The sequence below is a fragment of the Penicillium expansum genome (assembly GCF_000769745.1).
Source record: "Penicillium expansum strain MD-8 chromosome Unknown contig349, whole genome shotgun sequence".
NCBI lineage: Eukaryota > Fungi > Ascomycota > Eurotiomycetes > Eurotiales > Aspergillaceae > Penicillium > Penicillium expansum.
This window is the reverse complement of record NW_015971314.1, coordinates 327,134-350,240: the sequence shown is the minus strand read 5'-3', so window position 1 is coordinate 350,240 and position 23,107 is coordinate 327,134. Positions and strand designations below refer to the sequence as shown.

General features: G+C 47.1%; 7 protein-coding genes across 7 annotated transcripts; 2 read left to right on the top strand and 5 right to left on the bottom strand.

Annotated features, from left to right (window-relative positions):
- Nucleotides 1-2,997: 2,997 nt before the first annotated feature.
- On the top strand, nt 2,998-7,793 carry PEX2_098960 (ABC transporter, integral membrane type 1; the record flags this gene model as incomplete). The annotated part of the gene is made up of 11 exons (XM_016747166.1): nt 2,998-3,511; nt 3,571-3,797; nt 3,855-4,134; nt 4,195-5,147; nt 5,208-5,370; nt 5,430-5,792; nt 5,847-5,958; nt 6,256-6,320; nt 6,378-6,993; nt 7,061-7,147; nt 7,196-7,793. 11 exons carry the CDS (start codon nt 2,998-3,000, stop codon nt 7,791-7,793), a joined length of 3,978 nt encoding a protein of 1,325 aa, XP_016598515.1.
- Nucleotides 7,794-8,399: 606 nt separating this feature from the next.
- PEX2_098950 (lipid-binding SYLF domain-containing protein) lies at nt 8,400-10,622 on the bottom strand (the record flags this gene model as incomplete). Its single annotated transcript, XM_016747165.1, has 1 exon — nt 8,400-10,622. The coding sequence occupies one exon, from the start codon at nt 10,620-10,622 to the stop codon at nt 8,400-8,402; it is 2,223 nt and encodes a 740-aa protein (XP_016598514.1).
- Nucleotides 10,623-12,408: 1,786 nt separating this feature from the next.
- PEX2_098940 (electron transfer flavoprotein subunit beta/FixA family protein) lies at nt 12,409-13,408 on the bottom strand (the record flags this gene model as incomplete). Its single annotated transcript, XM_016747164.1, has 3 exons — nt 12,409-12,491; nt 12,550-13,198; nt 13,358-13,408. The coding sequence occupies 3 exons, from the start codon at nt 13,406-13,408 to the stop codon at nt 12,409-12,411; spliced, it is 783 nt and encodes a 260-aa protein (XP_016598513.1).
- A 1,428-nt stretch (nt 13,409-14,836) lies between these two features.
- On the bottom strand, nt 14,837-15,867 carry PEX2_098930 (Phytanoyl-CoA dioxygenase; the record flags this gene model as incomplete). The annotated part of the gene is made up of 2 exons (XM_016747163.1): nt 14,837-15,729; nt 15,861-15,867. The coding sequence occupies 2 exons, from the start codon at nt 15,865-15,867 to the stop codon at nt 14,837-14,839; spliced, it is 900 nt and encodes a 299-aa protein (XP_016598512.1).
- A 541-nt stretch (nt 15,868-16,408) lies between these two features.
- PEX2_098920 (Major facilitator superfamily domain, general substrate transporter) lies at nt 16,409-18,264 on the top strand (the record flags this gene model as incomplete). Its single annotated transcript, XM_016747162.1, has 6 exons — nt 16,409-16,590; nt 16,653-16,871; nt 16,931-17,186; nt 17,251-17,514; nt 17,585-17,917; nt 17,977-18,264. The coding sequence occupies 6 exons, from the start codon at nt 16,409-16,411 to the stop codon at nt 18,262-18,264; spliced, it is 1,542 nt and encodes a 513-aa protein (XP_016598511.1).
- A 995-nt stretch (nt 18,265-19,259) lies between these two features.
- On the bottom strand, nt 19,260-21,358 carry tah18 (NAPDH-dependent diflavin reductase; the record flags this gene model as incomplete). Its single annotated transcript, XM_016747161.1, has 4 exons — nt 19,260-20,754; nt 20,816-20,914; nt 20,964-21,139; nt 21,200-21,358. 4 exons carry the CDS (start codon nt 21,356-21,358, stop codon nt 19,260-19,262), a joined length of 1,929 nt encoding a protein of 642 aa, XP_016598510.1.
- A 575-nt stretch (nt 21,359-21,933) lies between these two features.
- Nucleotides 21,934-22,835, bottom strand: PEX2_098900 (DNA-directed RNA polymerase III subunit C31; the record flags this gene model as incomplete). Its single annotated transcript, XM_016747160.1, has 3 exons — nt 21,934-22,304; nt 22,377-22,623; nt 22,728-22,835. The coding sequence occupies 3 exons, from the start codon at nt 22,833-22,835 to the stop codon at nt 21,934-21,936; spliced, it is 726 nt and encodes a 241-aa protein (XP_016598509.1).
- Between the last annotated feature and the right edge of the window lie 272 nt (nt 22,836-23,107).

Sequence of the window (23,107 nt, the reverse complement as noted above, 5' to 3'; positions counted from 1 at the left end):
CATTCAACAATCACAGGGATTTTAGCAAAGTAAAGCCAGTGTGAGTAGAGAGCGAATATCTAAGGGTCATCTTCCGGGAGTAAAACAGTACCCTCCATGGATTCCGTCCATGGCCCGGATATAGCCTTCTGGAAAAACAGAGAAGAAGCGCGGAGGATAGATTCGTGGATATGAAAAATTTCTTTTGATCCTCCGACCATGATTGTCGTTATTGGTCCTTTTATCCTAAGTCGAATTAGTAACAGCAAAGAACCATTTTCAGTCATGGCACTTACTTCTTGCAGTCGTCTTTCAAACTCCGCACAGAGCTTGGGGCCATTTCGTTTGCGTTACAAGAGGTCCCAGAGGGAGCCTTGAACATTCGCTCGGAAGATCGTCCTTGGTAAAGCTGAAGTGAGGTGGTGCACAAGGCTCTCACCTGTGATATCGTATGAAAAGGGTTGAGAGGTCGTGCAGTTGAAGGACTAACCACCGAGTTGAGACTTTTGAGATGAATGAGGATAGACGATGGTTGGTGGGAGGAAGGTTAGTGGGAGGCGATAGACAGTGAGAGAGGAGAGATGGAGAGGAGAGATGATCGAAAAGAGCAAATAAAGTAGACAATCTGTGTACTATGTAGTGGGAACTGGGGCTGGTCACATGTTACCAACAAATGCATGGATGCTAACAAACAACTTTAGCCATTGACTTGACCTTCCACTGATTATAATCCTCAATATTGTTGCTACAAGACTACCCACTGTACCTGTTACCTCTAGCCACCCTCTACTTAAAGCCATCTCGAATCTTTCCTTCTCTATAGACTCAATATAACATATATAGATGTTTTAGTGTCTTTGAAATTTCTTCCACTTCTACAAGGCTTTACTATCTATCATAACCGAAACATCCTCAGGATCATCAATGCAACACAGCTATACAAAAGTGGTTTATGTGGTCAACTTACGCTGTCTCTCAGAGCAAGATGTCATGATCTTCTGAATTGTCACGAGTTGCCTGTGAAGATAACGAGCAGTTGTCAATGGAAACCCAAGACGGAAGCACAAATATTCTTCGAGCGTTCTAAGAGTTATCTGTAGAACTACATTGCATTTCCCTTCCTAGGTGGAAAAGTATATTTGCAGAAAGTTGTCGAGTCTGTAAACGGCGGACCTGTGAAATACGATAAGCATAATTTCTATCTATTTTCCCCCTCAATTCCCTAGCCAGCCCTAGATATATAATATATTTTTGAGATCCTTCTTATCGTCTCCATAAAGCTAACCAACTAGTATAACTATTTTTGCACTTCCCTCGATCGTTTAGTGATATAGCCGTATATATCATCGTCATCCTATTCCACACGCGCGCATTCTGAAATCCGAGACTAAGCTATAAGGCATTCGGAAACTCTTTATCAGCAAAGGCTGTAAGCAGCTTCTAATACCATTAGACCCGGTCAAGCCTGATTGATTGGTATATCTTCTATAAGACAAAGCTGGTTAGTGGCAGTCTGACCATTTAGCGGACCGTACAGATGACCAAGTAGGCGATATGCACTATACTAGTCACTTTTAGGGAAATCCGCGGGTAGAAAGGGGCGCTCCATACCTATCAGTTCCGTTATAGAAGTGGTAAAGTGATTAACGAGAGTGGTGAGTACTTTCACGGAGGCCATATATTCTCCTCTTCCTTCTGTTCTGTCTGTGGCTAATGCAGTCTATAGGGTGTGTTGAGCACCCAGAGGAAGGCCTATAATTGGATGCAGAGGCAGGCAAAACAGCTTCATGCACCGCCCTCAGCCGAACGTCTATAGTTTACGGGGGAGAGTTGGATAAACTACAGCCCACTAGGCTAGGTACGGAATCGTATTTTGGTATACTTGGGTAGACTAACTTGACAAGCGATATGCAGGCTACCTCAACTATATACACTGCTGTTTGTATGTACTCATCGAAAAATCCGACCTTGCAAAATAATTTTTTGGATAGGGCGTTATACCGGAAGTTGATGTGCTTATTGCAGGGCAAGTGTATTTGTATTCTAGTTCGTATGATTTGAGATCATTAAGACACGGTGAGATCATTAAGACACGGTGAGAACGATTTCAGCCAGGGTCACTCCTAGGTATAATGAAATCGATCCTCGCAGATATATGGGCCGATATGGGCCCATTCTGGGAGCACTCCTTTGGTTGCCAGGAGTCCCAGGGCTCCCATAATCAACAGCACAGGCGACAGGAACGAGTCTTTGATTCATGGACCCTAAAAACAATATCATAATTCCTACTCCACCCAACCCAGCCAGTCAAAGGGCCTGCGATCTTGAACGTGAGGAGATATTTAGATTGAAAGACTTGTGTCTCATGAGTCATATGGAGCGCGATCCGAGGATCTGGATCCTGGGCGGATGTTTTGACCGGCAGAATAGTACTGAGCCAAAAGAAGGGAATTGGTCAGTTAATGAGTTGAGGCGCTGCCAGCGTCGTATTCGACATCGGTTGGCGTCGACTAGCTTATCAAAATGCTCACGGCCAATCCAATCAGCCAGGGTTTGGTGTTTTACTAGACAAGTAGCGCGCCGCAACCACACCCCTGCAGCACAAAGAACATTTTCAGGCTCCATCACGCATTCCCTGGATTTCTACCTGCGTAATGCTTTCCCCTCCTCCATCTCTGCTAACTCGTCTTGTTTGCGTGCACCAAGAAAAGTCAAGATGCAGTGTGATATTTCTGCTGATACTCACTTCGGTCCAAGAGTGTCGCCTTGTCGTCGCGACTTCGACTTTACACTACTCTTCGAGCAGGGGATCCTCGCTTTAGTTCCCGACCTGTCATTCCTCATTCTATGCTTTTGTCGGTGGTACTTTATTCGCGGGAAGCGAAAAGAGATACGCCGCGGGGCGGTTAGCACTTACAAGACGGTCGGTCTCTATTTTCGCTTTCCTAGGGGAGAGCTGCTAAGGAAGCTTGAAAGCTGATGTTTTTTTGGGATTTCATAAAGGTATTCTATACGCTAATGCTAGCGCTGAAGTTTGTTCTCCTTATTCTATGGTGTTTACCGCAGTTTCTGGTAACAAAGATCTCAGTTGCGTCCGCTGCGGTGGGCATGGTTAGCACTATGGCGCTGTTACTACTTTCGCACTATGACCATGCACGTTCCCTGAAGCCTCTAAGTTTGATCTGCCTATATCTTCTAGGGGGCATCATATTTGAAATTGCGCAAGTACGGACTTTGTGGTTATTCCATCCTATAAGCTACTCTATCGCGGCGATATCTACTGCTGCTCTCGTGATCCGGTCCCTATTACTCGTATTAGAGACGAGCGAAAACAGAGAAACTCTAAGCCCTCAATACGGCCATATATCTCCAGAAAATCTCACCGGGATCTTCAGTCAGAGTACCTACTGGTGGCTCAACGGGCTGTTTATAAGTGGCTTCCGAGACGAGCTATCCCTTGATGACCTCTATCCCCTAGACAAGGAACTGTTGACTAAATCTCTCACTTCCCACGGTGATCACCGATGGAAAGGTAATAAAGTTGACTTGGATGATTTGAATTAGAATTGGAGACTGACTTATAACTACTAGAAAAACCAACTCGACGGCTAGCACTTTTCCGTAATATCATTTACGACCTGAAATGGACGGTAGCAGCAGCAGTCGTCCCTCGCCTTTGTTTGATTGGGTTCAAGTTTGCCCAGCCCTTTCTCATTAACGACCTTATCAATTACGTGTCCGACAACGGCTCTAGTGAGCTATCCGGGGTCAAGTATGGCTTCATCGGCGCGACGGTGTTGATTTATGTAGGGATAGCAGTAAGTAGTCTATACGTCCCTCGCTGGACCGATTCCTTCGATTGCTGACCATTGTAGCTAAGCACTGCTCTTTTCAAGCGCCAATCTATTCGCATGGTCACTATGACTCGTGGATCGTTAGTTGCGATGATATATGAGAAGACCCTTCGCCAAGCTTCAGGTCGATGTCAAGAGACACATTCGACCACCTTAATGAGCACCGATGTTGATCGGATTGTTACCGGGTTGTTGAACTTCCACGAGCTCTGGGCATCACCGGTAGAGATTGTGATTGCGCTTGTGCTTCTAAGTAGATCCGTTGGATACCCCTCGGTTGCTGCTCTGGCTGTGGCTTTGGGTAGGTTCTTGCAAACTCGGTGATGAAAATATATAGAAACTGAAAACTGACCAAAATAAGTGAGCGTACTAGGGTCCTCATATCTCGCTCCTCAAATGCGGCAATGGCAAAAGGTTTGGGTGCAAGCTGTTCAAGAGAGAGTCAGTTTCACTTCGGTGATACTCAAAGAACTGCGCCAGATCAAAATGTTCGGTGCCGAGTCCGATATAGGCCTTAAGATACACAGACTTCGCGAATCGGAGCTACGTCAATCTAAGCCCTATCGATCAATGATTGTCGGTGTGAATGTTTTGGGCGCGCTATCGACTGCTCTCACCCCTGTGACAATAGCCGTGTATGCCGCTACAAAGCTGAAGCTTGGGCTAGAGACACCTAGCACTGATATTGTGTTCACGTCCTTATCCTTAATTTCACTTCTGACAAACCCGGTAGTGCTATTATCGGTCTCATGGACAAGATTCACATCCGCTACTGGCTGTTTCGATCGGATCCAAGAATTTCTTCAGAAGGACAGCCGAGCGAATGAGGTCCTAGTAAGGGGTGAATGGGTAGCGCCTGAGAACGCTTCAGGAACGAAGCTTAACTCAGTATCGGCTCAGTCCCGGCCCCTTGTTTGTATGGCCGACTGTAGCTTCAGCTTGGGCCTGGATAGCCCAGCGATTCTCCATGGGATAACACTGAAGATGCAGTATGCTTCATACACAGCGGTGACTGGCCCTATTGGCTCTGGCAAGTCATCCTTACTCGAAGCAATACTCGGCGAAATGTATTTAAGAGAAGGGAGTCTGTCCGTTAGTTCGGTCAAAATGGCGTATTGCAAGCAGAATCCGTGGATATTCAATGGCACACTAAAAGCGAACATTATCGGAGAATCTCACGCTGACGAAAAATGGCTTGATGAGGTGGTACATGCCTGTGACCTGGGTATTGAAGCCACAACACTTCCTCTCGGACTTGACACAGTTGCTGGGAACTCAGGAGCCCAGCTAAGTGGAGGACAGAAGCAGCGAGTGGTAAATATACCGATAAACATTCTTTTAGCTTTTTCTAGCTACTAATTCGCGTGAATTTAGGCTTTGGCCAGAGCAATATACGCGAGGCCATCTTTACTGGTTTTAGATGACTGTTTTGGCCCCTTGGATACAGTGACATCAAGGACAGTCTTCCAGCAAGTGCTTGGTCGTGCTGGCCTGGCTAGAAGGATCGGCATGGCTACCATTCTTGTGATAACAGCAGGTGAGTCTAGTATGCTCAAATAAATAATCACGGCGCTGACAACTTTTTTATATCAATAGTGCAACATTTGAAAGAAGCGGACAATCTGATTGTTCTTTCAAAAGATGGTCGTGTGGAAGGTAAAGGGCGTTTCGACGAACTGGCGAGGAAAAATGAGTACATACAGAGCCTTTCTTGCTCAATAAGCTCCGAAGACAACAGTATCGAAGAAGAAAGCGAAGAGAGTGTTTCCAGGCTTGAGGAAGTACAGGAAGTGAAGCAAAAAGCCAGAGAGACCGCTGAAAGAGAGACAGTTCCTAACACACCCCGAGGTGGTGGGGACATCTCGCTCTACACCTACTATATCAGATCGTTTGGCTGGTGGGTGTTTGGGTTAACGCTGGTATTCGCATCTCTATTCGTGTTCTGCATTTCCTTTCCGCGTAAGTATCTCCGTGGCCCCACCCAGAGAAATAGTTGCTAAATATCCGTTGCAGAGGTTATACTGAGCTGGTGGTGTGCCTCAGCCCCCCAAAAGAATTATACATATCTCGGTTCCTACGTCGGTATATCATCTATTGCCGTCATTGCGATGGGCGCCTTTATTGGGTATGTTTAACGCACTCCACTCAATATGTTCATAGAGATTTCTCACGCATCTTAGATTCTTTTTTGTCTGGGCTGTTCCCAGGTCAGCTGTCCAGCTACATCGAATTTTTCTGGACGCGGTCATGAGGTGAGAGATCAAGACCCACTAGATATAGGTCTGAATTTCTTACTGAAGAGCTTTCTAGAGCACCTTGGCCTCGCGTGGCTCGGATAGATACAGGTGATCTCATCAATAGGTAAGACTTCTGTGTGAGACGCCACGAAATCTCATTTTCAACGGATACTGATTGCTTCTAGGTTTAGCCAGGACATGTCACTTCTTGACATGCAGCTTCCTGTTGCATTCGGCATAAGTCTTCAGAGTTCGTGATCTCCGATGCTTCAAATTTGTTTAATCTTAATTACTAACTCTTGAGCAGACGTTTTGACTTGTATCGCACAAGGCGCCTTGATAGCTACTGGATCAGGCTACATGTCTGTCGTTATCCCATTCTGCATTGTGGCAGTATGGACAATCCAAGCTTTCTACTTGCGTACTTCCCGGCAGGTCAGACTCCTTGATCTAGAAGCAAAGGCTCCCCTTTACGCCCAATTCTTGGAAACCACAGAGGGTCTTACAACTATCCGTGCACTTCGTTGGCAGCAAGGATTTGCAGATCAAAATGCCGAGCTTCTCGACAAGTCCCAGAAGCCATTTTACACTATGTACTCCATTCAGCAGTGGCTGCAGGTTGTTTTGGATCTCCTTATGGCAGGGCTTGCGACCGTTCTAGTTACACTGGCTGTTTTTGTGAGCAAGAAGACTAGTTCTGGAGCCCTCGGCGTTGCTCTTGTGAACCTGCTTTCATTCAACGCAACATTGACATCGTTAATCACGAACTGGACACAGTTGGAGACTTCTCTAGGGGCTATTGTGAGAGTCAAGCAATTCGTCACAGACCTGCAACTACAACCGGCTAGGAACGAGATAGCTTGTCCAGAGGGTTGGCCGTGGGAAGGTCGAGTGGAATTTCGAAAGGTTTCTGCATCATATGGGTAAGTCTTTGTTTGAGCATCACCTTCGAGGAAAGTCAATTGAACCAAGGACTAAGATTTCTCCTAGGGGACATGTTTCCACCCCTGTATTGCGAAGTGTCTCATTTAGCCTAGAGGGCGGCCAGAAACTAGGGATTTGTGGGAGAACCGGAAGGTAAGGCTAGCAAAGCCCTTAAAATGAGTGACGACTAAACTCGATCAGTGGAAAGAGTTCTTTGCTTGCTTGCTTTTTCTCTCTCGTGACGATCACATCTGGCCAAATTTTCATTGATGGTATCGATATCTCAACTCTTCCCGAAGAGAAGCTTCACTCTGCATTGGTCCCAATTTCTCAAAATCCATTGGTTATTCCCGGTTCAATCCGTGAAAACCTTGCCATGGGAATAACATCAACTATCGATGATTCAGCGATGGTATCTGCGTTGAAGGAAGTCGGACTTTGGTATCAAATTCGAGACCATGGCGGCCTGAGCGCGAATATCGATGCAACTAATCTATCCAATGGCCAAAGACAGATTTTATGCATTGCCCGTGCTGTTCTATTTCCTGGTCGGATCGTCATCATGGATGAGCCTACGGCCGGATTTGATGAACATACCGAGAGATTGGCTACAGGGCTTCTTCGTGAGAAGCTGAAAGGACGGACTATAATCTCAATTACCCATCAAATCAACACTGTGATGGATTCGGATTTGGTCATGGTCATGAATCACGGTACAGTATCTGAATTAGGAGCACCGCAAGAGCTTTTGAGTAGGCGGGACATGTTCTGGCAGTTGTACTCGACAAAGACAGCATAGAAATGTAGAGTGAAAATTTCAGATCAATGCATACCTGTTGAGATTCCCTCTAAACGTTTTAGTCGCAAGTGGAAAACGGGAGGGGAACAACTGTGGAAGTTAACGTCCAGACAGGAGGATGCAGAATAACTAGAAATAGGAGGTGGTAAACTATTTGACAAACCTGCACTAAATAATTATTGACGTAAAGATATTTAATTGACTAAAGCCAGGAATAAAAACCAAAGATGAACGTATAAAGGAGTGTGTTCCAAATCCGGGAAACAGGATATAATGCACCTCGAGCGAAAGCTCTCCAAACAGACCTTCCCCATCGACCTGACCCAGGAAAAAAAACAAATACTCCCCACTCGCTAGAATGCAGACACGCTAAAATCAATGGAAAAACAACAAGATGAAACCCGATTTTGGAGGTGAGAAATGGGTATGGAATAGGCATAGAAAGGTCGAGCCTGGAAGATCCGAGAACTCCCAAATGACTCAGATGTGTATAGAATGCGAATGAGGTATCGTGACAAGGTGTGTTTCAAGAAAAATATGGAAACGAGAAGGCCGAGGCAAGTGTAAAGAGGAAGTAGAAAAACAGTTGTTCATCAAAACGCAAGATCACTGAGCCCTGGCATGGGGCAAGGTGGCATCGGTAGAACCGACTTTAGTCCCACCGGGGGACTCTTCGTGTTCTTCGCGATCAGCAAGGACGTGTGAATATGACTTCTCGGACTTCTGCCCTTCGGGTTGTTCGATCTCAGCTTCAAGCTTAGCTTCGATCTTGTCGAGGGTCTCTTCGACCTCCGGGGTATCCTCAATATTAGGTGCAAGCTTGGGGACATCGGGAGACTTTTCAAGTCGAGGAGATTGCTCAGGTTCAACTTCCTGCTCGTCTCCTTTGTTCGTCTTGCTCCCTTTCTCGGTGGTCTCGGTGGCAGTGTGGTCTTCAAGGGTAATAATGTTATCCTCAATCTCTGACTCGCCATTGGCAGATTGGAACTCGTCCTTCTCGGCCACGGGCTCCGATTTCGTATCAACAAACTCCTCATCATCGCTTGTGACAGGAACCTCAGGAGAGGTCTTGGCCTTCTCTGAGGAGGGAAGCGCGTGGGGGGATTTATCCAACTGTTCGAGATTCTCAGCTGCCTCGGTGACGTCTGTGGGCGAGGTGTTATGGCTTGAATACGAGCGCCCCGTAGGCGATGTCGAGGCACGGCTTGAGCCAGATGCCGGGACATGGCGTGGGTGCCGCGGAGGCAAGGCAGGTGGGGTGCGCGCGGGGATTGTGACCAGACGAGCCCGGGTGAAGCTTGGCGATGTAGGCTTGGTCTCACCGTCTGTCGTCTGGTCCTCCACCTTCGTGGGCGAAGGCGGGACGCTCTCCCTTGGGGTGACCGTGGCATTTCCAACCTCGTGGATCTCATAGTGCTCATCTTCATCCTCAAACTCAGGGTCCTCGTGGGCATCTTCGCAGGCTTTCGCTTTCGCTTTCCTATCCTCCGCCTCCTTGCCCTCCAATTGGCGGACCTTCACCTGCTCTTCCTCGCCGTGGATAGCTATCGTGTCCCAGTGGGGGTCTTCATTTTCGATCCAGGTATTCATCGGTGGACGGCCAATAGACGATCCCTTCGCGCTGCGGGAAGAAGCACGGCTCACTGATGTGGGCTCAGTTAGCGGGGCGTCTTCCGTCTGCGTGCCACGGTCGACACTAGCATAGCTCCTGGCGCTCTGCACACTCGCGCGCCAGCTATTGCGTGGAGAGCTGTCCATGCTACGGCGCGAGAAAGTGCTATAGATGGGACTATCCAGGTTGGGCCGGAATTCAAATGTCTCATGGCTTGGTCTCACCTTTGTGCCGGCCTCGCGGATGAAAAGCCCCTCCGCCTCCAGCGCCTTCACTCCATACGGATCGGGGTCGTCCACAGCCGGCACCCCGAAGGGAGGTTGTCCATCCTCCGTCAGCTCCATATCGCCAGGTGTTTCGCCCGGTGGCGGGACAAGACTCTCGTCGACGTCAGAGTCTCCCTGTGCGGCCTTCAGGGTTTGCATGAGGGTTTGGAGCTCGCGGGGTGGATGCCGGACTTTGCCGGATAGAATCTGGTCGACTGATATCCGCTCACCGTAGAAGCGCTCGTTCTCGTCGGTTCGCTCAATGATAATCGTGCCATCGACCGCAACACCTGCGTACAGCCCTTTGCTCTTCATATATGTCCAAATTGGTGCCTGGCGTTTATGCACCTCGGATTCGAGGACACCACCTATACCTACGGGACCCGCGGCTGCGCTGACCTCACCCCCGAGCGTGCAGCGGAATTTCTTAAATGCATCCAGGGCTTCATAGGTGTTAATGATTACCACACAGTCATAAATATCAACACCAGCGAGGAAGCCTATCCCGGCAGTGTGTAGCATGATACCGGATGGCGGGCTCCATGCGCCGGTCTCGGGGAGGCGACCGATCAGCACGCCACTACCACCAGAACCACTCATCCACAGACCTGTGCGCATGGTCGTGAAAATGGCAACTCCCTTCGCATTTTTGAGGACTTGCGTTGGGATCTTCTGGATGACGCGCTGCTTGCCCTTGGGGCGATTGATCTTGCCATACTCATCGGTGCCGGTTGAGGAATCGGGAGCATAGAAGCCGTCTTTGCAGAAGCTGCGTAGGATGCGCGCGGCTTTGTCGGCTTCCTTGTCGAGTGTCATGGGCCAGAAGGCTTCGGCGCCCAACTTGTGCGATAGGCGATTGACGGGGCCGCCGAGCTTGTCGACGGTGTCCCATGCTTTGTCAAATCCTTTTTTTGAGATGCTTTTGGTCTTCTCCCACCGATTTGGAGCCATGGTGAGTGACTGCCAGACAGCAGAGACTTGTAATGTTATTATAGGGTGATTGAAGAAGTAACAAAAAAAGAAATGGATGCGGTTTGCGCCGCGAAAGGCTCAAGACGAGATCTATACACAGGGCACTATCTGAAACACGACTTGCGCCGCGAACAGCATGAATCCCGACAGATTCTTACTGTCGGGAATGTTTCCTGGATCGAGGAATCTGGTGAGATCTGCGTAACTCAAGAATGCGGGGAGGAATGTGTTTGCGAACGTATAGAAACTTTATTCAGAAATATGGGAAAGGTAGTAGAAATTAGAAAGACAGAGAGAGGAAGAAGTAAAGATTTCCAATCCGGGTCAGACGGAAGTGGTTTAATACTTAAGGGCCTGGACCAGAACAATATGGCTTCCATGGTTCCAAGGTTCGGAGAGGCAATGTCATCATCCATGGATCAGCTGGTTTTTTTCGGTTTTTCGGGGTTTTTATCTCTTTGCGATTACAGTATGTATGTATTTTAGTACATATGTAGAAACTATTTACTATTTACTATTTACTATTTACTCTGTATATAGTATTTAGTAGACACTATATTAATCGGATTACATTTGGAATAATATCTGACTTCTTGTACATCCGACTCTCAGAAATGACCAGTCCAGATAATCACATACCTCATACCCCCACCTGGAAAAATTAAAAAGCTCTAGCCTCTAGGACCAGAACGCGTGTCAAGGTATTTCCTTAGACTTTTCTACATATCCACTCGTATTCCATCCTGGGGGAAAAAAGAGAGAATTGAACCTTACAAATACAACAAGACATTGTTATTGCTATTGTTAATTTGTTCCCTTTGACCTGATGCATATTCAAGCCCCAGTGGATCCCATAGATGACAGCTCAACCGAGGCTGAGCGATCGACCACGCTATAGGCAATGTACGCATCCGTCGGCTCGGTTTACCCTGTACTCCACATGGAATAGTGATTTGAGATTAGATATCTTTTCAGCTGAGATATCGCCAGCGCATAATCCGGTCTATCGCCAGGGTACCAAGGACATATTATAATGCAAGATCAATCTTTTGTGCTGATATCATAACACATCTACGCTAATGTACTTGGCTCGATGGGGAAATTCGAGAATTATGTAACGTACCCTTAACTACTGAGTGATGTTCCAATGTTAATCAAGCCTTAAGAAATTCATTCTAGCTGAGAGGCTCTCGGAACATTTCATCACAACCAATCGGGGAGAGTTGGGCACTGTGGCTGAGAATGGAAGTATTGCCTCGGCCTGAGATGCAACTTGGGCGCTGTAGAGTTCCGATTGGTTAGTTTTGCCAGGATTCAATAAATAGACCTTCCAAGGTTGGGTCGGAAGAGTAATACATATATGATCATACCTATACGGGGTGGCTATTACTTCGTACATAGTTCCTCAACCGCAAACGAGATCTAGATCTAGCCACTCTAGCGCCGCTGTGGCGGATTATGACCCACGACGTTGCAGTAGTGCGACTCCCTGCGAGCTATGACTATAAACGCTTACAGAAAGGATGCCTAATTGAACACAACGCCAATTGGAACTAGTGGACCTAGTACAGACTATCAATTAAAAAGAATATGTTTTGATTTATATGAAGATCTAGCATCCAATACATGCACACATGCCTCGCCACACAGCAGGGCCATCAGAAACTGTGGGAGAAATGCGCAAGACGAATCCAAAATCTAGTGGGTAACATTTCAAAGGCGATGGTATAGAAACACAGGGTAATCAAGAACAAGCTTAGCGCATTTACAACGCACCCAGCTCCTTAAGCTTGGAAACAAGGCCATCGACATCCTCGACCTTGCCACCACCCTTTCGTGGCGCGGGTTCTACAGAATATTAGCTCAATCCCACGAACCAAATAGCAGAACCACGAGAAGCACATACCAGTAACCTTCAGAGTCTTCAACCGCCGTGTATCCTCGACACCGAGATCGGCAAGAGTCTTCTTCTCAAGGGGCTTCTTCTTGGCCTTCATAATGTTGGGCAAGCTCGCGTACCGCGGCTCGTTCAACCGCAGATCCGTAGTGATAACCATAGGCAGCTTGGCGCGGAGAGTCTCAACACCACCATCGACCTCGTGGGTAATCTCAACGGTACCAGCCTCGTCCTTAATATCAATTTTGCTGGCCTGCGTAGCCTGGGGCCACCCAAGTAGACCAGCAAGCATCTGACCAGTTTGACCCTGATCACCATCGATAGCCTGCTTACCCAGCAGCACGAGGTTCACATTCTGATCCTTAACAACGGCCTGCAGCATCTTAGCGACGGTCAGTGGCTCCAGGCCACCGTCGCCCTTGTCCGGTACGTCAATGTGGAAGGCTCGGTCAGCGCCCATGGCCATGGCGGTGCGGAGGACGTCAGGGCATTTCGGGCCACCGGCGGAGAGTGCGAGGATATCTTCGACCTTAATGGGGCCCTTGCGCTCGCGAATGCGGACAGCCTCTTCGATTGAGAGCTCGTCAAATGGGTTCAGGGAGTGCTTGACACCAGCGGTTTCGACACCGGTCTGGGCTTTGTTGATGCGGGGTTTGATCTGTTGGGTTCAAACGTCGGCGTCAGTCGAAATATTCCCGATCCCAAAGTGAGTGGTGGGGGGTTATGGAGACCCTGTTGGTTGAAAGGTACAGCTCCGAGCATCGGTCGCCCGAAGCTGCGCTTGGAGGGGCCATAGTTGAATTGGCTTTTAACTCACCGCATAGTCAATCACGCGCTTGACAGGCACCAATATCCTTAGACCACTCATTTTGTGTAATCAATAGTCGAGCAACGACCAATTCCTAAGTTGATGTAAGGAAGTTTGGAGGCTCGGAGGAAGAAAGCGTGCGGTGACGGAGTGCCAAGAAATCAAAAACGCCGACGCGGCCCGAGTTTAACCCTCGTCGCACCACGGACTCCTCACACTACCGTAAGCATTTGCGGCCATCATGATAACACACGCTTGGGATCGGAGCCTCGAGTTCATGTACATTTTAAGGTATCGAGTATCCTTCGGAGATTTGTATTGCTAAATCTTGATTTTGTGAAGCGGAGCTCCAGATTGTCTACCCTTAGCTAGCAGTCACTAGCACTCTAGAAACTGTATGGTACAATGTCTAAAAGTAAGGCATGGCAGCAAATCATAGTATCCGAAGATAAAAGGAGGCAATACAGCAGGGAGACCATGTGCGAAGTAATAAATACTCATTGCTCACTTTATTATGTACTACCCCTTGACAATCTCTTCCTCTATCTATATACATGTCACCGTTCATGATCCTTTTTTGTACTCCGCACACTTGCTCTCTCTCCTGGCAAACCGTATCAAGATAAACAACAGGATTTGAAGGTCACAAGCAAGTTCTCTCAACAATGACGAGAAGAAAAGAAAGAGGACACATGGACAAGTCTAATAGAAAAAGAACAGGGCGACCATTAGCTATGGAAGTGATATAGGGTTGCCGATGTTGCTGATGGCCGCAATTCTCCTCCGTAGTCATACCACCGAACCTGCCGAGGTTAACCATACAGCCTACATATTGTGACAATGAATATTGTTTTGCATTTGACAAGACTGCCCAGGTGAGAAAAATAGCCTACTATCATTGGGTGACACGGTCATGAACTTTATAGTTGTGTCGAGGCCTAACCCTCATATAAGTCTTTCCTGTTGTTTTCTTTTAAACTACGAATATAGCCCCCCTAGGCCTTAAATAAGTACCTTGGTTATTATGTTTTATGTTGTAGTGGTAAAATACGCTGTATATCGTTCCACATCTTCTAATTGAGGGGCTGATTCCGACACCATGTGCGGTTTCATTCAACACCTTCATTGCCCACTCTAGTATATATAAAGAATAAATTATACTCTCCAGGGCTCCTCCTTAAGCCATAAAGGACATTAGAATGACCTAAGAAGCAACAAAGATGAAAACGACGGCTGCATGATGCGCCCGCAAATGGGATTGATTTCTAGACAATCGCCTTAGATCACATGAGAAACCGCTATGTTGCTGTTTCGGACATTGGCTAAGAATGGCATCAAATATTAAGGACATTGGAGGAACAGAAAGCAATATCATTATGGCCCAACTATCTAGGTAATTCTACGAAGTGTATTTCCTCTGCGGGAGGGAGCTTTCTTTTCTTGGCTGCCGCTTTTATGAGGGCGCTCAGACTCAGCGTCATATTGGGTCTAATATGACTTCACTCCAGCAAGGTTCAGTAACCGATCACTAATTTGAGGAGGCTCAAGGGGCTCTTCGCGATCCCTTGGGTCTCTAGTTCCATCAGGAAGCATAGCAAAAGTTTTGCGAACAACGACGTTATCATGAGGCCAATGCGTGGTACCTCCATACCTGGAGAATACCTCCGATTTGCACTGCAAAGTCTCCGTGGATGCAAATCTTGCAGGAGAGTAGGCAGCATAGATAACAGTACGGATAGTTTGGCTGGTCTCAGCCGGCTCACTGCCGTAATGGATAGTGCGGCTATCCCACACGATCAAATCGCCAATATCCGCGCAGACCTTGTGGGGGGAACATCCCCTTGCCTTGAACCAGTCGAGCTTTGTCTGGTCAAGCCAAAACAGATCTTTAGTTGACCATGTCGAACTGTCTGATTGAGTATCAAAGAACTCATCTACCAGACGATGGGAGCCAGGGTAGACTACAAGTCCTCCATCATCTGGACCAGCCGTTGAGAGATTGATGATTCCTTGGACACAATGCATACCACGTCGGAAGGGACTCTGGTCCACATGTTCCCAGGCACCCATCCGCGAGACATCCTTTCGGTTTGGGAAAGTGATGTTCAGACTGTCGAAGCTAACTAGCAGTTCTTCAGTGCCCCAGATTTTGGAAAAGGCTTCAATTACTCCCGCCTCCATGCGTGCATCCCACATGAACTTTTCATGGGCGACTGCATAGGCACTGAAGGTGTTGATAGTGCTCTGGACAGGGAGATTCTTTGCCAACCATGTCTCTGGGTTTTCATAGTCCAGCTCATTGTTACCGAATGACTTCAGCCACTGACGAGCTTTTTGTTGATAGGTGATGGCCCGATCTTGTGGGATTGCACCTTTGATCACTGCAAACCCATTATCACGAAGTTCAGCGAGCCAGTCACCAGCTTTTGCACTTGCACTATAAATCAATCCATAATCAGCCAACACCCTTGAACCAAAGAATATTGAAGGGGGAGAATGTGAAGGGACATACAGTGCATTTTGAGGCTCTGGTAGTATTTGATTGTGAGAAGATACCGTCGTCGTGGCAGTAGACATAATTGTGATACTACGATTTTTTGACTGGATTCTTGCGGAAAAACTAGGTTATATATGTGGCGGGGCTTAGATCGATTGCCGGCCCATGACAGCCAGAAAAATCCGATTTTCCGTTCTTGCCACTAATATTGATTTCCTGTATCCGAGCGTCACTTTTCTCGAAGAGGATAGATATTGCAGTCCATCTTTCCTGAACATTTTAACTTCGGCATTCGGCCCTACCGAAGCCGAATGGTAGTAGAGATAAGAAAAGGTGGAAGATTGGCGTTCGGGAACAGATACGAAGTGTCAATTGCCAAAGTGCGGTTGCCGAGTCAATTCATTTCTGAGGTCTTAATGTGCAATAGCTATGAAGTGCCAATGCTCTTTGCGGGGTATAAAAACACTGAATGCGCCCTCAGGCTCAAACTCACTCGATAAAAGAAACTGCCGCTATTCTCAACAACACACTCTTAGTAAACTCGAGATTCCATTTTGCTTCTCATGATCAATCGTTTAGATCAGCCAGCTCCGGCTGTCATTTCCAATGATACAAAGGATATCTCCAAAGTCAACATCGAAGATGCTGATGATACGCTTCAGGCACTGGAGAACTACCAGTCTCAACTGGGTATGCCTTTGTCTCCCGAAGAGGATCGTCGCATTCTCCGCAGAATTGATATCTGGTATTCATATCTCCCATGTTATCCTCCGCAAGAATCTCGCTTTGAAACTGATTCATGACCAGCTTAATTCCCGTCCTTTTCCTCTCGTACCTGCTTCAGTATCTCGACAAACAGGCTATGGGATATAGCGCCATTCTCGGCCTACGAACTGACCTACATCTTGTGGGCCAAGACTATTCTTGGGCATCTAGTCTATTTTACTTTGGATATATGGTTGCCTCGGGAATCGTGGCTTTGTTGATTATTCGTTTACCTGTTGGCCGCTTCATGTCGGCAGCCATGTGAGGATATCAATTCATCAAGCCAGAACAAGACACTAATCTCTTTATAAAAAAAATAGGGGAGTTTGGGCGGCTATCCTCATGTTGACTGTCCTGTGCAAAAATGCCCATGGTTTGTGGGTCGCGCGCTTCTTCCTGGGGTTCACTGAGGCAAGTATCGCTCCTTCTATGAGCCTTATTATATCTATGTGGTACAAGAAATCCGAGCAGCCTATGCGCCAATCTGCATGGTTCATGGGCAACGTTTTCGGAGGTCTAATTGGTGGCCTGCTGGGATATGGTGTTGGGCACATAAGTGGCATTGCAGCATGGAAGGTAAGAAAATGTTACAATCTTCTACCTGGAAAGTCATAAAACTAACAGCGTTATCGGGTTGAAGGCACTTTTTATACTTTTTGGGGGCCTTACCTTCGTTTGGTCGGTGATTTGCTGGTTCGCAATTCCCAACAGCCCCATGGGCGCATGGTTTCTTCCAATCGAGGACCAAGTCAAAGCAGTAGAGCGTGTTCAGGAAAACATGACTGGGATCAAAAGTCATCATATCAAGCGATATCAAGTTATCGAAGCTCTGCTAGATCCAAAGACTTGGCTTCTTGCATTGTTTCAGTTTACGCAAACCGTGCCTAACGGCGGTGTTGGTTCAGTATGTCTTTTATTTTCACGGAGCTCGTTTATATCGTGGAATCATCTCTGACTTGTTTTGTTCTTCCTAGTTTGCCTCGATTGTTGTCGAAGGATTTGGCTTCAGCACACTCGATACTCTTCTTGTTCAAATGATTGGTACCGGATTCCAAATCGTTTTCGTCGCAATTTCTGCCATCGGTAGCACTTATCTGAAAAACACTCGTACATATTGGATGACATTCAACACTATAATGTCTCTGATTGGCACAGTCATGATTCGACAGATCAATCCCGAGCACATCTGGTCTCGCTTTATGGGGTACTGTCTTATCGTTGCTTTCTCGGCCAGTTTTCCTCTTACGATGGCAATGATCACAAGTAACACAGCGGGTTTTACCAAAAAGACAACTGTCACAGCAGTGGTAAGTCTCCACGCTTTGTCCAACTTGAAGGTATCCTTTTAACATTTGTATTTTGCCAGGTTTTCATCGCATACTGCGCTGGAAACATTGTCGGACCGCAGATCATGTTCGCCAGAGAAGCGCCCAGTTATTCTTCTGGATTTGCGGGAATGGTCGTTTGCTTCGCTTTCTCTGCATTTATCACTATAATACTACGATTTTACTGCATCTGGGAGAACAAGAAGCGAGACAGCATGCAGATTCCAGAGGAAGGGTTTGGGGAAGACGGTGAGCCTGTTGGCCTGGCTTCTCTGAACCTGACGGATAAGACAGACAGGGAGATGCATCAATTTAGATATGTATACTAGCTACTTATTTGAAGCTGGTCATTTCTACTGTGGGTATCACTGCGATTAATCAATGAACTGAATCTTGATGAACTATGTCATACGAATAAAGATTTTATATCCAATAGTAGGCTTCACACTTGATATAAATTACAGCAAGACAACATAGATAGAGAATTTACCCTATACCGAGGAGAACTACACTATGTACATACTTTCTGTGTCAGTAGCGATAGAGTGATTGATTCAACTTCGATCAGAAAAAGACTCGGATATGTACCCTCATGATCATTTATTAGAGGTTATCCTATCTATTCGGCACGAGTAAGCTGGGTATGGACGCTGGTATTTCTTTAGTGTGCACTCGGATTCTCAGATTCGGTCCTACCGAAGCCGAATCTCAGCGAGTTTGAGGGCCAAAAATGACATTACATAGTGAAAAGGCTATTGAGACAAGAATAGTCGGCCGCTTATATGGCCTCTGTAAGACTTGATCGATCTGATCCATCTATTTGGCCTTGAATGATATTATGAGCGTTATAGGTAAGAACATACCAACGTGTTTTTGCTTATTTTAGATGTATACAAAGGTGGTAAAAATCATGAACCGTGCAGAGGCCTTTACTACGTATATTGATGGTGATTGAGATAAAGTATTCTAAAGCAATCTGAAGAACATCAATCGTGTCCTTCTCACTCGCGCCTTCCAATTCCAACATGGCTATATGGAAAACAATGGAAGCCCGAGGCAGCAACTACGGCCGATAGTGAGTAGGAAATGTTTCATGGTACACATTTAAGATTTTAGATTAGGTGTTTTTAAAATAATCGGCTGTTCCTTATAATAAAATTGAACTTGAGGAGTCCATGCTGGTTTAAAGCTTGAAATTGTTTTGCATCGTAAATGGTGACCTTTTGCTAATATGCACCCGTGGATATCTTTCCATAAATACATGTACACATGGGTGGAAAATGTCTCATATCCCGCTGTGATGAAAACCAAATATTCACATTGATCACCAAGTTTCTTGTTTGTAGCGGCCAATTTGTTCCATGCCAATGAGATAACCCTCAGCCTGGGAACGGGTGAAAGGCTGCCCCGGTGAAGGAGCTCCTCCATGCTGGAAGGCTTCGATTAGCGCCTCGCGCACAGCTTGAGGCATGCGACCCGATGAACCACAAATATAAACCGACCCTTGCATATCATGCAAAACACGAAAGAAGAGCGGGAAGTTCTCGCGCACGGTATCTTGCACGTAGACCTTGCGTTGCTGGTCACGCGAGAAAGCAGTAAGTACCTGCAGCGGGATGAGCTTGCTGAGCTCCGTCCACTCTTTCTCGAAGAAGAAGTCGGATTCTCGGTTTCGGCCTCCATACAGGAGAATTGTAGGACCAATTGGTGGGCTGACGCCAGGGTTTTGCTCGCGATAAGCCTGCACGAGTGCTGCTTTCTCCCAGAGCATGGAGCGCAGGGGTGCAATTCCAGTGCCCGGTCCAATAAGCACGGTTGCTGCGGTCAGTTGCTGGACTGAAGATTTAAGACCACCAGGCTGCAGCTGGATCTGGAGGGTACTGCCTGGCCGCAGGACGGAGAGGTATTTGGTACAGACTCCCTCACGGATTCTCTTGATCACTGTCTGGTATTTGACAATGGCAATGAGTAGTTCGAATTGTGTATTGCCATCAGCAGTCTGCTTGCGTTTTCCCCCGCTGGCAATGCTAAACTGGCGGGCACGCATAGCCGGGATAACGGCTATCGCGTGTTGCCAGGGAATTTTGACAGTGTCAAACTCATGCAGGATCTCAAGTATACTACGTCGTGGGCGTGTCGTGTAATCCCATAGCTCGTCGAGATATTCGGGATTTGTGAATTCTAATAACCGTTCTTTGTGTCTTTCATCGTTGGTATAGTGTGCGATTGTGGAGAAAAAGGATCGGCGGGGTATTCCTTTAACGTCGAGATAGTCTATGAGGAGGGCACGGAGGGTGAGATTGGGATATGAGTCAAGGTTAGGAATAGGTGGTGGTGATGGAATATCTCCTGTTGGAACGAGACAGATTGGTTGATCTGCCTGATCGTTCCAACCCATCAAGTCAATGAGGGTTTGGACATCAATCGAAGAGCTTTTCGGTGTGATGGCGATCATGTCTCCAGGAACGTAAGAGACAAAGTCTGGGACGGTCAGGGTGATATGACGCACATCCTGCCAATGCTTTTGCGGAGTCACACGCCGATTTTCAGTCAATTTCGCACATAGTGTATGTGGGATGGGTCGGGAGTCATGGTCTAGATGGTGTAGTCCCGGATATTCATCCGTAAAAGCTTGATTTTCATTTGCGACGGCAGCTTGGGGTATTGGGACCGAACCATTCTCTCCCGCCATCTGCAACTTCCACTTTGGTGGGAGCTGCACATCGTCTGGGATCGGGTGCTGTCCAGCAGGGAGAGGATGTCTATCCAGCAAATGTTTTCGAAAATCTGTCATCCACGGTAGGAGGGTTCCCTCGAGTCTGTGTCAAGTCATGTTAGTCGTGAACAGATATCTAGCGTGTGAATCAAAGTAATACTAACCCTTCTGGATGTTGCTGATCTGCTTCACCTGTGGGATAGATCTCATTTGCACCAAGTTGTAGTAGTCGTTTATAGAGCTTGCGTATCGCCCAATTGAATCTATCACAATCAGCTATTGAACCTCACGATAGTGATATATCTTCCATACTTGGGATACGAGCTGTCCCCCAGCCCGAAGCAAGTGAAATTTATGCCATTCAAAAAGGTAGCAGATAGCTTCTTCAACAAGAGCGACTTCCAAAAAGACCGTGCATTGAGCGGAAAATCGCCTTGTCCAGTAGTCGAGGCCACAAATATAGTCAGTGTATAAGAGAAAAGAGATTCCTATAATTCCATGGGTATTAGGCATCTAGACTGTCGTTGTCGTTACAGAGATGTGCATACCGGCTTGCATTGATTCAACTCCGATACATGTGTCGCAAAGCGGAGCCGCTCGGTCAAGGCGCCCAATTCCTCGGCCACTTCCTGCGCATTGCCCGTTTCGGAGCCATATAAAATGAGCACGGACCTTTTTAAGGGACGTGGAGTTTGGGTGTCGCCCATTCTGCGCTCTGATGTGGAAGTGTATGAACAATCCTTGCTTTGCCCCTCCAAAAATCGGCTGACGTCACCCAAAGACCAATCAATCTTATCGAATACCCACCGCCCTCTCGACCGCCTACCCGAGTTGATATCATAAAGTAGAAAGCCTTTTAAGGTATGGGGATTGAAGAGGATTCTCTGATCCCGTGGTCGTGGGTCTTGTTAGATTGAGAGAAAAGGTCTCAAAAAAGTTATAAACCCCTAAGGAGACAATATATGCTTTCCATAGTGGGCGTATTAGAGGGGCTAAGCCAAACACAGGTAGTGCATATTGCCTACGAGGCCTTGAAGAAGTTACCATTCTGAGTTTCATAGATAGATCGCAGAAAAAGGCGGGGAAAAGGTTTAATTCGTGAAATCGTCCTTGGATATTCTAAGACGTGGGTTACTAGAGAGTTTTCTGCGCTGAACACGCCAAATATTTCACTGTGGCATTGAAAAGATACAAACGAGATGCCAAAGAGGCATGGATCAGACCGCTGAAGAGCCATAATTAGGCTAAATTGAAAAGAAAAGGGGTATCTTGTATCTGCTTTTCAGAAATCATCATCGCCGCCGCCCCCACCGTCTTCATCACCCATATCATCTTCTCCATCATCAAAGTACTGTTCAGCATTATAATCGCCGCCCATCTCATCATCATCTTCGGAGAAATCATCATCGAGAATTTCTTCTTCCTGTTCATCATCCCCATCAAGCAATCCAGCTTCATCCGCATCTGCATCACCTTCATCCTCGTCTTCGCCGCCGGCCACGCGCTTCGCAGGTCCAGCTTCGTCTTCTTCATCTTCGAAGCCGCGCTTCACTCCAGCGGCTGAAGCCTGGGCCTGGTAGCCATCCAGAGACGCGTCGGGTCGGAAGTTTGGCTGGAGGGTTTGCCATAGCTCGCGGGGGAAGAATTTCAAGACTGAATAGTTCAAGCATGCGGGGTCAGCCTTCTGCATCCGTATAAAAGCCAACCCTGGTAGCAATCACTTACAATAAGGTCGTCCGGTGATCTTAGGGAGGGTGCGCCGTTTCTTTTGGTAACGGCCAGAATAGGTGGGCATGCCGTGGAAAGCGTCAAAGTTGGAGCGCGCGGCGCTGCCTTTTTTGGCGTTGGAAGATGACGCATCAAGAACAGAGTAGTAGGGGCCCTCATGAAAGCTTTCACGCAACTCTCGGTAGTAGTCTACCTGGGTTTGTTCTGCGGGGCTCAACTTCCGAGCAAATGGGACTGTGTATTTCTGAGGAAATAAGGAGTTAGGCTCTGTAGATTTCGACATAATGGAGATTGGTGAATTGAAAGAGGGAGATTTCCTGGAGAGCCAGGCCAAAGAAGCAAACATACAGGGTATAACGGCGTTGGAGCTGTGTCTGGCTCCCCGCCAGGGTCTGCATCCCAAGTAAACTCTGTACCAGGGGGCTTCTTGCCCTTTGGCGCCCCACGACGCGACATGCTTGTGGTAATAGGACGTCAATTAATATGGGTTAACGAACATGGATCATTTTTCATGATATAACGGACAAATGATCATGACTCCGGAAAAATACATTTCTTCACCGCCCACCCGAAACAGCACTAGGGCTGGCAGATTCCATAAATGCTTCCCCGCGTGGGCGCTAAGATAACAATACGCAGATCTTTACTTTGTACTCCGTACACAATAGACCATTGAACTTCAAATTGTTTTAATTCAAGATGAGGCTACATGAGAATCATTAAACTGC